The sequence below is a fragment of the Hemitrygon akajei genome, chromosome 29 (assembly GCF_048418815.1).
Source record: "Hemitrygon akajei chromosome 29, sHemAka1.3, whole genome shotgun sequence".
NCBI classification, from domain to species: Eukaryota; Metazoa; Chordata; class Chondrichthyes; order Myliobatiformes; family Dasyatidae; genus Hemitrygon; species Hemitrygon akajei.
Genome location: NC_133152.1, coordinates 25,193,765 through 25,208,185, shown reverse-complemented (window position 1 = coordinate 25,208,185; position 14,421 = coordinate 25,193,765). Strand labels below are relative to the sequence as shown.

The 14,421-nt window shown below is 44.1% G+C and overlaps 2 protein-coding genes across 2 annotated transcripts in view; one reads left to right on the top strand and one right to left on the bottom strand.

Moving 5' to 3' along the window:
• Positions 1-7,098, bottom strand: part of LOC140718342 (arf-GAP with coiled-coil, ANK repeat and PH domain-containing protein 3-like) — a 339,421-nt gene extending 332,323 nt beyond the window's left edge. Inside the window, exon 1 of the mRNA XM_073031931.1 lies at positions 6,818-7,098. Coding sequence (XP_072888032.1) covers positions 6,818-6,906 — 89 coding nt within the window. The 5' untranslated portion in view covers positions 6,907-7,098. The remainder of the gene's footprint in view (positions 1-6,817) is intronic.
• Positions 7,099-7,684: 586 nt separating this feature from the next.
• The window catches only part of pusl1 (pseudouridine synthase like 1), a 95,447-nt gene continuing 88,710 nt past the window's right edge, over positions 7,685-14,421 (top strand). Inside the window, exons 1-2 of the mRNA XM_073031929.1 lie at positions 7,685-7,926; positions 12,040-12,097. Of these exons, the coding sequence (XP_072888030.1) occupies positions 7,871-7,926; positions 12,040-12,097 (114 nt within the window). The 5' untranslated portion in view covers positions 7,685-7,870. The remainder of the gene's footprint in view (positions 7,927-12,039; positions 12,098-14,421) is intronic.

The following is a 14,421-nucleotide window of genomic DNA, read 5'->3' as shown; positions in this document are numbered from 1 at the left end:
AGCATACAGTGGAATGCACCTTTTGTGTCAGACCAAATCAGCAAGGGTTGTGCTGGGCAGCCTGCAAGAGTTGCCACGCTTCCAGTGCCCAGCAGAACATGTCCATGACTCACTAACCCTAACCGTCCTCCTTTGGAATGCAAGAGGAATTTCTTTGTTCTACTGTGAATGCCTGCAAGAAAATGAATCTCAGGGTAGTGTATAGTGGCATATACTGTACGAACTTTGATAATCAATTTACTTTGAGCTTTGAAACCAGATCACCTGGAAGAAACACACAGGGTGACAGGGATTACGTACAAACTCCTTACAGACAGCAGCAGGAATAGAGCCCCAGTCTTAAAGCTGGTGCTGTAAAGTGTTGTATGAACCACTACACTACAGTGTAACCCACAACAGCATCCAAGCACGTGAACTTTTCAGATAACCAGCTCCTGAACAGCTACTGTCTTTAATGGGTTTAAAATCTGCGACACCACTATTTTCCTCTCATTATCTCATGAAAAGACCAGTTTCCACGGAGTGGTCTTGACCCCAGATGTACACAGGGACATCGGAAACATCGTGCCTGCATATCCTTCAGGAAATGAAATACAATAGAAAAAAAAGGCTGAGTACCCACTCGATTCTATTTAAATTCACTCCTTATTCCTTCAGGGATTTCCAGTCATAAAAGCTGCACGTGATAATATACATTATCCAAGCAAGCCTGGAAGTACATCAGAATTATATAGGTTGCAAGGGTTAGAATCAGGCCATTCAGCCCAGCTTAGCTTTACTGGTCTTCATGTTCCACCACAAGCTTCCTCCAACCTTATTTTGTCTAATGTTGTCAGCATGACCTCTTGTTCCTTTTCCTGGATGTATGTACTGTTAACTGCACCTGTGTAGGCTGTTGTACCTTCTTGTGGTAGCAGGTTCCACAACCTTACCGTCAGCTTGTGAAAGAGTTCAAACGTTTATGCATGCTGGGAGAGAGGGTCCACATAAACAGTCTCTGGCAGGACGAGTTCCAGTGGCCTCTTTCTCCCAAGTCGGGTTAGTCTTTACTATTTTTGCTGCTTTTAATTAAATTTTGACGCCTTTTATGCTCGTTCTCTTAGAAAGAACGGCAATGCTTTACAAATGGACTGCGCAAGACTCCATCGGGGGGGGGGGGGGTGGGGGCAGTGAAGGACAAGCCAAGACGGAGTCATGGTCATGGAGCACTGAAACAGGCCATTCAGCCCATCAAGTCTGTACTGATCATCGGCAGCCATCATACTCTAAACCCACTTTATTCCCCGCACAGTCCCTAGTCACCCCTGCCCGTCTCCGATACATCATGGGCAAATTACAGAGGATAATCACACTACTAATTTGTATGGCTTTGTGACGTGTAGCAGAAAAAGGAACACCTGGAGGGAACCCACATGGTTCACAGCAAGAACCTGCAAACTTCATACAGACAGGCAGCACCGGAGGCCAGGATGGAACTTGGACTGCTGGAGGTATGAGCCAGCAAGCCCACAATAGCCAGAGTACAGCTGCAAGGTGTAAACCCACAACTGGTCTGATAGACAAGAGCATTTCCAAAGAAATTAGGTGGAGAACACAGCAATCACTTAGAAAAGATGACCCAATGCTAACATGTCACAGAAGTCAGGGTTGGGCATTAAATACTGACCTGGATGTTTCTGAATAAAACTAAATATCTCCACTTCAATCCCTTGTCTGCTCTTCCCTCTACCTTTTCTAACAGGTCACAGATTTTAATTTGTCATTTATTTTGCCTCAAAAGCTGCTATGGGTGCAGAAGTTTCCATTACCTTGTAACCTGCTTAAGAATAAAAACAGCCATCTTTCCCATTTATTTCCTTGTCATCTCAACCCACACACTGTCAGTGCTGATTAGTCACTAAGTGAAAAGTTGTGGAATATTAGCCTCTATCCGACTAGTCCATGTGCCGGCAAACCTCTTTGTAAGCAGGAAGTTGTAAAATTAGTCAGCTCCATCTTGGACACTGGCCTCCGTACATCTTCAAGGAGCGGATGACTCAGAGAGGCGGCGTCCATCATTACAAACCCCCGTCACCCAGGTGATGCCCTCTTCTCATCGCTATCATCAGAACTGAGGTACAGAAGCCTTAAGGCACACACTCAGCAATTCAGGAACAGCTTATTCCCCTCTGCAATCCAATTTCTGAATGGACATTTAACCCACTTTAAAATATTCACCTTCTTTAAAATATTATTTCTGTTTTTGCACTATTTTAAAATTTAATTATTTAACATACAATTCCCCCTTCTCCAGCCCTGTATCTCTTTCACCAATCAACTTTCCAGCTCTTACTTCACCCCTCCCTGTTTCACCTCATCACCTTGTGTTTCTCCTTCCTCTCCCCCCACCTTCCAACTCGAACTCCTCCTCGGGACTGGAGAGAAAAAGGTGAAGGGTCTCGGCCTGAAACATCAGCTATCTCTCATCTCTTTTCCATAGATGCTGCCTGGTCAGCATTCTGCGTGTGTGCTGCTTGGATTTCCAGCACCTGCAGACTTTCTCTCGTTCCTATACTTAGTGTAATTGATTTACTATATTATCATGTATTGCATTGTACTGCGGGTGCTATGTCAACAAATTTCACAACATATGCTGGTGATGTTAAACCTGATTCTGATTCCTTCTGGTAACTAGCCAGTAAACACTCTTAGTTCCCCCTTTCTGGAGCTCTGGTACCTGCCTGAAATGTAATATTTCAAGCGTGGCCAAAGCCAATGCCTTGTACAAATTCAACATTACTCCCTCGTGTCCAAAGTAAATTCATTATCAAAGCATGTTTATGTCACCATAAACGACCCTGAGATTCATTTTCTTACAGGCATTTACAGGAAAATAAACAGAATTAGGAAAAACTAGATGTAAGCAAAGCCTGACAAGAACCCGATGTGCAAAAGAAAACAAATTGTGCAAATAAGGAAATAAATAAATGTTACAGAGAACATGAGTTTAGAGTCCTTGAAAATGAGTCTATGGGCTGTGGAATGTTCAGAGTTGAGGTGAGTGAAGTTATCCGTGCTGGTTCAAAAGCTAATGGTTGCAGGGTAATAACTGTTCCTGAACCTGGTGGTGTGGGACTCAAGGTACCTCCTGTCTGATGGTAGAAGAGAGGAGAGCACGGCCCGGATGGTGGTGCTGGGGGGGTGGGGGAGTCCTTGATGATGGATGCCTCTTTCTTGAGGCAGCACTCCCTGTAAATGTGCTCAAGTTTAATGGCTTGCATTTAAAATTTAGAATGACCTCCACATTTATCATATTTTCAGCCAGAGATCAGTCTCTGGGTACCTCCAGGTCTCTCAGTTCCTCTTGATTAGGTTGTCCTGCTTTCACTCACGTCTCAGCTGCACTAACATCTCCCGTTACCAAGCCGTGTCATCACTCTGACCTTCCCCTATCTCCTCGAGTTATTAATGTACTTTAGCAGAGCCCGATATCACCCCTCACGTTCAGGACCAAACTGCTAATGTCAAACAATTCCCTGTGGATGGTCAAGTTCAAAAGGTTGAATGACTGAAAGAAGCTGCAAAGGGGAGGCCATTCGGCCCATTATATATATTATACACACAGACACACACATATATAGTGCTCAAGACTTTTTCACAGTACTGTAGCAATTTTATGCATTGTACTGTACAAAAGAAAAACTAATTTCATTACATATAACAACACACACAAAATGCTGGTGGAACACAGCAGGCCAGGCAGCATCAATAGGGAGAAGCGCTGTCGACGTTTCGGGCCGAGACCTGACGAAGGGTTCTCCCTATAGATGCCGCCTGGCCTGCTGTGTTCCACCAGCATTTTGTGTGTGTTGTTGTTTGAATTTCCAGCATCTGCAGATTTCCTCGTGTTTGTATTCATTACATATATGAGTGATGATAAACCTGATTTTGGTACGGGTCTCTTGTGGACTGAAGTGGGGACAGGGAGAGGGGAATCATGGTTGGAGAAGGGGAAGGGAGCGGGAAGCACAAAGACATATTGTAATGATCAATAAACCAATTATTCTGAATCAAACCACCTCGCCTGGTGTCCCAGAGCTGGGTGTGTCTGCACCCGGGCACTGTCCCACGGTGCTCCACCCTCGCCATTCCCAACACCCTTTGCTCCCGCCAGATTTACAAACTCTCTACCCGCTCCACATTGGTAAGTACAGTACGGTGCAAATATGTGCCTAAGACTTTTGCACAGGACTGTCTGTTGTGGAATGTATTGCTCTGTGGCAATGGTACAGCGGAACTCATAAATAATACTACTACAAGTGACAATAAGAAATATATATCGTGCAAAGAGAAAGAAAGTGAGGCAGTGTTCATGATTTGTTTAGAAATCTGAAGGCGGAGGGGGAGAAACTATACATAAAATATTGAGCGTCTATCTTCAGCTCTTGTAGCTCCTCCAACTGAGAAGAGAGCATGTCCTTGACGGTCAGGGTTAGGGTCCTTAATGACGGCTGCTGTCTTATTGAACATCGACTATTAAATACGTCCACAGTGGCGGGGAGGTTAGTGCCCGTGAGGAGCTGGGTGAGTTGACAACTCTTCCCCAATCCCGCGCTTTCCCCCTCCATACCAGACGGTGAGGTAACCAGTCAGAACGCCCTCCGCGGTACATCTGCGAGAGTCACCAACCGGGACTGAACTTCAGTTATAATCTGATGTCTCTTTTGCAAATGCGAAGGAATTAACCTATAACGGAAGAGGTCAAAGAGAGATGCAGGCAGATGCAACACTCCCATGCCTCATCTCACCCCCAGAGGAGCAGAAGCCAGTGGAGCTGGCCAGTGATTTAAATCACGACGGAAAACCTTGTTCGGAGAGGACCTGAAATCCAGAGCCCCAGGTTAGATTACACAAATCTTGTTGAACGCAATTCACAGGAATTCCTGCAGGGAAAAGTATGTGGAATATTGATCGAACAGGAGGGGCTGCTGCAAAAGAGGGATTATGGCAAAAGGGATTTAGTGCTTGATATTCCAGAGGTGGAAGTGTTGACAGGATGAAAATGCCGGATCAATCTCTGGAGGAAGAGTGCTGGTGACAACCTGAATGATGAGCCAGAGTTGTCGATGGAATCGGACGCTGCTGTGATTTAAAGACTTGCCTCATTTCTGTAGGATGCATTGGCATCCCGGGGTCAATACTGGATGGAAGGTTGCTTACAAGAGAATTTACTGGAAAAAAAATAACTATTATATGAAAAGACTCGGCCACTGTCCTGAGAAAGAAAGCTGGATTTGAACTAAAATAAGTTTATTAGGTGAAAGTTTTTAAAGACGGAGTGGATATAGAGAGGTCAGTACCTTTTGTGAGGAAGGCAAGTTCATCCATACCAGAAAGTCACCAACGGTCCAAATAAGGAACGGATCAGAAATGTATTGGTGCGAACGTGGAAGCTGTTGGCATACAGAGTGGTTTGAAGCGAATATCGTCAATTAATTTAAGTGGAGGCTGGACAAGCAGCGGGGAGAAGGGGTCAGGGGGTTACACTGATGGATTTTGCTGAAGGTGGGAAGAAGCTCAAACGCAGCACAACGCGAACACGGAGTGGGTGCGCCAAGTGGTCCTTTCTGGCCCTGTACAATCCTTTGTGACCTCCACACACCCATGACTTCAACTTATTTTGCACATTTTCTCCACAATGACTAATTCGTGACGGAGTGAATTTCCAACGGTTGTAAATTCAACCTAGACAACATGAGCAACACTTAAACAAAACACATGAGGTAAAAATATTTCGGTACACAACCAAAGACACTGTGGTGCACAGAACAGGACTGATGTCCGTGATTATGCCCTTTATTCCGCGGCTTGCCCGATCCTCGTCAGCCAGTCCCGCCGCTCCTTCGTCCCTCTCCTGACATTGGATCCCAGACCGCTCAAAGTCGCTGCCACGTTTCGTCATCGAGTCAAAAGCCACTTCGCTGACAACCGTTTGGCAAACGGACAGAAATGCGGTTACACTGGATGATTTCAATGGAAGTTCACTCGGAAATGATGTACGGCTGGGATTCTAATCGAATGAGAAATGGCGCCTCTACTCTTTTTTTTGCGGTGACTGCACGCTGTAACTGACAGCAACAATGCCACATCTCCAGTTACGGCTAAACGCTGATTTCAACAGCTCTGCTCCTTCGGACAACATCATTAAGGCGCACATCCTTCGACACCGTGCATCATAATTTAACAATAGAGGGAAGCTCGCTGCCCGCTCGCGTTCACAGATTAATTTGGACAGATTAATTATCCCTGAAATTGGTTGGCAATTCGTCACAGCCGATGGCAACAAATTGCCCGTACTTAGCCCGGCGTTACTTGAAAAGGGCGATTTTTTTTTAAATGAAAATTTCCCATTCTAACATCCTTAACGCGTTTTGGACGGGATCTTAGACAACGCTCAGTTCCGCCATGTCATTCGTTACCAAAAGCCCGATTTCTTTAACGAAACTTCTGTCACGAAACACTAATGCAGCATCAGCACCTAATCCCCCCTCACAGAACTGAATGTCCGAAACACAAAGCAGCCACAGACATTATTCTACGCCCAGTTTCTCCGGTGAGGAACAGCGATGCTTCTAAGCATCCAACCCTTGTATTCACAACATATTCAGATATTTTCCCCCCAAACTAAATACAGCATAATATCATACAGAGTCAGGCGGATTTGAACATTTAATGGGTTCAGCCTCGGATACAACCAACACCTTATTGTGATCTAATCTTCGAATCAATGAACCCAGCGAAAAATACCATACACGTCCAATGACTGCACACCCCTTACCTGAAACGAGGGGAGTCTTTCACACACTCTTCAAAATCCACTGTCATTTTGATTGTATTTTTCTCTCTAGTTTGGCATTCACCCTTCATTTAGGCTGTTCATCGCCCAATTTGAGAACGGAAACGCGAGGACTGCCTGCGACCGGGTTTTGATTTAGTCCAAAATGGTAGGAACGATGCGAATTGAAGCGGAGACTCCCAGAGCCATTCTCTCGCTCTCTTTCCTGGGATACGAGTCTCCGCCAGCCGAACCCACGCCTATAGAGCTGTCAATCAGGCACGGAGGCAACGCCCCGCGGGCTGCAAGAGGTTGTGGCGAGTACGGGCAACCATCTTTGATAAAGGCAAAGGACAGCCGCTTCCCCCCACAATTTATATTTAAAGTTTCCTGCACTAGGTGACAGGGGGATAGATGTGAGGGTTGGGGTGATTTGAAAGGAGGCACAAGACGGACGGATCGTGGAGCGACGTGCGGGAGTATCAACCAAGAATTGGCCACAGCTCCCGCCTCCACCACCGGGAGTGAATACGCCAGATAGAGCCGCTTAATTCAACAGACTCTGCTCTGGAAGCCGACAACATTTTCAGATTCAGATTATCCGAGACTGAGCGCCTCAGGAACAGGCGTTAAAATCCTACAGCCCCTCTATTACCAAGTGAGGCGGCCGTGCCGGCTCCCCGCTAAATCCAATAGCGGCTTCGCTTTGGCGGTCCCTGAAAGACGCCATCAAGTACGCGACGCGATAGTAGAAGGACCCTGAATACACCCTATCTGCCTCATTAGGGGAAAATGTTCAAGCTGAGCAAAAAGTGCCTGCTTAAATTTGTCCCAATCATTAAAGAAATACAGCAACAGAACATGGCAGTTAATGATACCAATCGTATCCTGTAGAGGAGTGATGTGTAATCACGTCATTATTATATGCAGTAGCTTTACTGGGTCTTTTCCTTTCTCACAGGTGTTTATTGCCTGGCCATAGGGCCTTGTGATCTTGCGTCGCTCCTGGACCGGAGAGCGGGCACCGAGGAGAGGAGAGGAGAGGCGGCGCGGTCGATGGCGGTGACGGCGCGGTACTTGATCTATTTCCAGTACTGCGGCACCAATTACAGGTGGGTTGCGGGCGCCACCTTTCAGAAGAACTCCTTCGTGAAACATTAGCATAGCTCTCTGGTCACACTGAGGTTGATCTTCGACCTGGTCTCGGACCCCTGGGGGAGGGGATGGACGAAGTATCACACCGCCCCCGAAGTTCATACAAAGTAGAAGCAGGGGCAGTCAACTGGCCTCTCAACGCTGCTGATCTGATTGTGACCTTTATTCTGGTAGTTCGCGGTAATCTACCATTTTCATAGCAAGAATTTATTTAAAACGTCTTAAAAATAATTTTTTTAAGACTTTTCTTCCACCCCCCCTTAGGGGAACTGACTTTTAGAGACTGGGGTCCTTCAAGAGAAATAAAACGCATCGTTTTCTCTATTAAACAGGCAACTTTTGAACAGTCAGCCTCCTATAACACAAAACATCATCTTCACATCTGCCCTGTCAAGAACCCTCAGTCTAGCTGGCCTTAGAAAGACAGATTTTAGTTTCATAAGTCCTTTCTGAACGGATTCCATTTCATTGCTTTCCATAAATAAGGAAATGCAAGCTTAAAATGTAGTCTCACCAGTGCCTTATATAACTGAAATATAAGCTGCTTACTTCTCTATTCAATTCTCTGGCAATAATTAATAATTAGGAAAATAATGAATTCAAAGGTTACTTGTATCTAATACTAATCATTGGTGAATTATGCACTGGAACACTGAGAGTTTTCTATTATTAGATAATTATTTTTCTTTAAATTATTATTAAGATACAGTGTGGCCCTTTGAGCCTCACCGCCCAGCAACCCCCTCCCCAATTTAACCTGAGCCTCATCACGGGGCAATTTAGAATGACCAATTAACCTATCAACCAGTAAGTCTTTGGATTGCAGGTGGAAACCCATGCAGTCACAGGGAGAACGTACAAACTCCTTACAGGCGGCAGCAGGAATTGAATCGGCGTCATCTATACTCTAAAGTGTTCTGCAAACCACTCTACTACTGTACTGCCCTACATTCCAGTGGTCTCCAATCTACCATCTTTAGAAAATATTCTTCGTTATTTTCCTGCCAAACTAACTACACAACTTTTAACATTGTACATCATTTTCCAGAACTTTGCCCAACTATCTATATCCCTTTGTAGCCTCCTTATGTCCGATTCACAACTTACTGTAAATGCCCGTATGAAAATGAATCTCGTGGTGATAACATATATGCACTCTGTAATAAATTTTACTTTGACAACTCTTCTACCTTTCTTTGTGTCATCAATAAATTCAGCAACCGTACATTTGATGTCCCTATACAAAATGTTTATACAAATTATACAAAATGTTAAAGACTCAGCAGTAGCCCCCTGCCCCTCACCATTCTTCTATCCGTCTCTATTTCCTGAGGAGACAGGTCCTTTAACATCTGCCGGACGATGCTGAGGATGTTCTACGAGTCTGTGGTGGCCAGTACTATCATGTTTGCTGTTGTGGGGGTGGAACTGGACTCTCTGATGGTGGTGTCTGAAAAGAGGATGCTGTCCAAGTTGCATGCCATCTTGGACAATGACTCCCATCCACTCCATAATGTACTGGTGAGGCACAGGAGTACATTCAACCAGAGACTCATTCCACCAAGATGTAACACTGAGCATCATAGGAAGTCATTCCTGCCTGTTGCCATCAAACTTTACAACTCCTCCCTCAGAGTGTCAGACACCCTGAGCCAATAGGCTGGTCCTGGACTTATTTCCACTTGGCATGATTAACTTATTATTTAATTATTTATGGTTTTATATTGCTATATTTCTTCACCATTCTTGGTTGGTGCGGCTGTAATGAAACCCAGTTTCCCTCGGGATCAATAAAGTCTGTCTGTCTGTCAGTCTGTCTACTTCCAATGGCACAATCAGTCGGGCACCTCTTTCGGAGCAGATAATCACAGTGCATTACAATAATTGTAGTTTAAGAAGAGATTTTGTTCAGAGCAGATTGTTCCATCTTATAAAACAATCTTGTTTAACAAGCTCCTTTAATATTTTAGGAAACCCCAATAATACTTCATGGCCCAGTACTATCGGAATGTAATCTCTGCTGCAAACACAAGTAACTCTGCACACAGCAAGATCCTACAGCTATGAGAAGTGGAAAGCTATTCAGTGTTCATGGTAATGGCTGCAGAATAGGTAGCCAGGACAGTCTCCTCCTTCAAGTAAACAGATTCTTGCCCCTTCCGCTATTCCCCGCTCTGATCTTTTACATCTTCTCACCTGTCTATTACTCACCCCCGTATCCCCCTGATCCCCTACTCCTTCTCTTTCTCTGATGGTCCACTCTCCTCTCCTTCTTTTCCAGCCCTTGATCTTTCCCACACACCAGGTTACACATATCACCTTCCAGCTATCATCCTACCCCTCCTCTTGGGCCCTTAACTCCCAGTGGACCATAGGCCACTGATGACCTCTTGTCTCCATTGCCCGAAGTCGATGGTCTGGTTGGAGTTCATCAATGTTTCTGTAATCCATTCTATCCACTGTACTGGGGATTGGCCTATACAGCTTCTCCAGAACCCTGTTGGCTGACATTACCCATTTCCACCTTTCACAACGGGGACATAAGGTTGGACTTTGAAGAAAAAGAAGAAGAATAGCCCTTAACTCAACAGTGGAGTTATCGGGGCACCGACATGGCGGTGTTTCCGTAGCAAGCTATTCTTGTTTTTACGAGGCCGAGTTGCTAGCTCGACACTCAACCCGACTTGGATTCGTACTCGGGAACCTTCGCTCCGCAGACTGGCACTGATATTATTGCACCACCAAGCGGGACGTTGGACTTTTGAGAGGCCTCCTTTCTCTCCCTCCACCTTTTTATTCTGGCGCATTCCCCCTTCTCAATCCTGAAGAAGTGTCTCGGCCTGAAACGTCGACTGTCGATCCATCTCCATAGATGCTGCCTGAGTGGCTGAGATCCTCCAGCGTTTTGTGTGTGTTGCCAGGAAAGTCTGCCACTCTTCTTTCCCTGTTGTTCCATAATTTATGCCAACTTCAGTGTGTAGCAGAGCCTGGTCCTCCCTCTTATTGGACCAAGACATTGCTTGGTCAAGGCTATGTAGTCGCTGGGATCTAAAGGCTATCCAACACTTACATAGAGCTAAGGGAAAGAAATACTCAATGCCGAGGAACTATCTGGGACAGATAGAGTGCACAGTGCAGAGGAAAGGTTTACATCAAGATGTAAACATTGAGTGATCCATAAAATTATTCAGTATTGTGCTCAATCTCCAGATCCTTTCTACTTTCACTTTATCCGAGTGTTTATCCAATACTTTTGAAGTATAGTATAATATCACTGGCATATGTCGTGAAATTTATTGTTTTTGTGGCAGCAGTGCATAATTTAAAAACTGAATTATATAATAGTTAAATAAGTAGTGCAAAAAAGTGGTGTTCATGGGTTCAATGTTCATTCAGAAATCAGATGACAGAGGGACCGAAGCTGTTCCTGAATTTTTGAGTGTGCCTTCAGGCTTCTGTACCTCCTTCCTGATGGTAGCAATGAGAACAGGGCACGTCCTGAGAGATGGGGGTCCTTAATGATGGATGCTGCCTTTTTGAGGCACGGCTCCTTGAAGGTGTCCTGGATACTACAGAGGCTAGTGCCCATGATGGAGCTGACTAAGTTTACAACTCTCTCTAATAGCAAGTCCAACTCGGTCCTAATGACTCAACGCATAACATAGATTTTCTTCCTGTTACCTTCGTTCTTTTATAAGTCACCTGAACTATGTGCCTTCTGGTTAGTAACTCATTAGAAGCACTTTGACTCTTTATTGTATTTGAAGTTTAAATAGCTCCCACTCATGTTGCCTGCTTCTCTAACATTTCTACCACATTTGCACTTGTATATGTTCTTTTTTTCCCCTGTTCTTGCTTTGAGATGTTACAGTTTATTCAAACAGCTAAATTAGACATGTAGAGAAAATCGTTGATTAAAATTTACGAAGGCCAGGCTTTCGACGGATAGACTCTGAAAGCCGCGGGTTGTCATTGGAGCTATAGTCTGATGCAGATTTCCCTTGCTGTACTTTTCTTACTCATGTGAAACAACATTCAATGCTAATATTTCATTCTGGTTTTTTTTACAGTGGAGTCATGAAAAGTCCATCGCACCAGCTTGTTGCCGGGGTTCAGAATTACTTGGAGGTAAGTGAAATGCGAAGTTTTTCTCACGGCATCCCATGCAGAGCCAAACTATACAAATCCTGAAATGAACCGTGTTAACTGAACTTCAAAGATAAGTTGTGTTTCTAAGGTACTGGAGTACAACTTCTTCCCTGTTGGAATTTGTTAAAAAAAATATTGTTCCTCAGGGTACGCCAGAGAAGCTGTGTTTTGTGGGAAATACAGAGAGTAGACAGCAGTTTTGCAGAGCATCGTAATCTGTCTGAAGACTGCTTCGATTGAGTTAGGTAAAGTTTGTAAATTAGCCTATTTTTGGATAACAATAACAAAGGTTCATTAATTTTAAATTGTTTAGAATGAACACAAGGGTTAGCAGAACAACACAAAGCAGTGTTGGTGCGTGTGATTCTTTGCTGCAATAAGTGATGGTTGTTCAAATACTGAAACAGATATTCCACCTCAAGTTATCAGGCTCTTGAACCAGAGGGGATAACTTCATTCGCCCCATCACTGAACTGCTCCCACACTACATAGACTCACTTTCAAGGACTCCTTGTCTCATGTTCTCAAAATCTATTGCTTATCTATTTATTATTATTATTATATTTTCTCTTTTACTTGTTTATTTTGCTGTCTTTTGCACGTTGGTTACTCTTCCGTCCCACTGGGCCTGGTCTTTCATTGGTTCTGTTGTATTTCTCGAATTTACTGTGTACGCCCATAAGAAAGTGGATCTCAGGGTGCTACATATATGTACTTCGATAATAAATTTACTTTGAATTTTCCTTGTGGCAAATTCAATGATTATTTTCCTTTCATGTTTGCAGTTTATCTTTCTTTGTACACTGGTTGCTTGTCCGTCTTTGTGCGCAGTTTTTCACTGATTCTATTGTGTTATGTTCTACTGTGAATGCCCGCAAGAAAATTAATCTCAGGGTAGTATATGGTGATGTGTATGTACTTTGATAATAAACAGAATCAGAGTCAGGTTTATTATCATGAGCATGTCTTGTGAAATTTGTTAACTTAGCAGCAGCAGTTGAATGCAATACATAGTGTAGAAGAGCAAGAAAAAAATAATAATAAATAAATAAATAAACTGATTACGGTACAGGCCGTCCCCGGGTTACGTACCAGTTCCGTTCCTGAGTCCGTCTTTAAGTCGGATTTGTACGTAAATCGGAACAAGTACATCTGGTATCATTTAACGTCAGTTAGTCAAACGTTTGTCAAAGTATATAGTATATATTTTACCTTTCTATGCATATAAAACACTTAAGAAATGTATATATTCCAATAATTAAACCACTGCCTTGCTTAGTAATAATTGTAGCTTTCATCAGGACAGGGCCTTTCGCGTGCTCCATTATTCTCACTTTATCCTTTAAAATTGTTCCGATTGTTGACCGACTGTAGCTTAACGCCTTTCCAATGACCGATAGCATTTCAACTCTTTCCAAACGCTTTATTATTTCCACTTTATTTTCAATCGCGATGGCTTCCCGTCAACAGAACAGAAACACTGCGGGCGGCGCGTCCCAAGCTGCGCCGGCTCCTGAGGTCTGCTGGGTCCTAAACTCCACTGCATTGAGACAAGCTAAATGGGACAAGTGGGGGATGTACTGGGTTTGGGTATTTGATCCTCCACAATATTCTGCGTGGGAATTTAAACTGGAGGTGGCAGTGTTTTTTTTTTACGAGCTCAAGTTTCGAGCTTGACATCAACCCGGCACAGATGGCACAGGAGTCACTGGATTGACATCAACTTGGCAGGGGAGCGGTCTGTCAATGGATCGAACTCGAGAAACTCCGTTCTCCAGCCCGGCGCTGATCTCACTGTGCCACCAGCTGACTGGAACGGGGGGGGGGGGGAGTGCATGGGGGTCAGGTTGAATCTTGCGAAGAAAAATGTAAGCCAAGTACAAAGTTACACACTCAACACAGTGTCAATGACAACGACTTAAAATGGCGGATGGCGTTCTCCTTCCTCGGTTCGTAAGTACGAGTTGTCTGTAAGTCGGACGTTCGTAACTCGGGGACTACCTGGATACGTATATTGAATAGATTACTTAGTACTTTGAGTAAAAAATGGTTAAAAATGAGATGTGGAGGAAGATGTGCAAATATGATTGGAGAAACAGGATAATGAGATTCAATTTTGATAGCCTGATAGTGTATTCATGGTTTATAATGGGACAGATAGTTTAATACCTAGTTTAAGGAGAAACTGGAAATTGTGCAAGGACATGGATAAGTTTTCTGTTCCAAGATTTCTGGTGCAGCTGGTGCCAAACTGTACTGGTCTCTGTCGTTCCTTTGGAGGGAGAGGAGGAGCCTGCATGGGG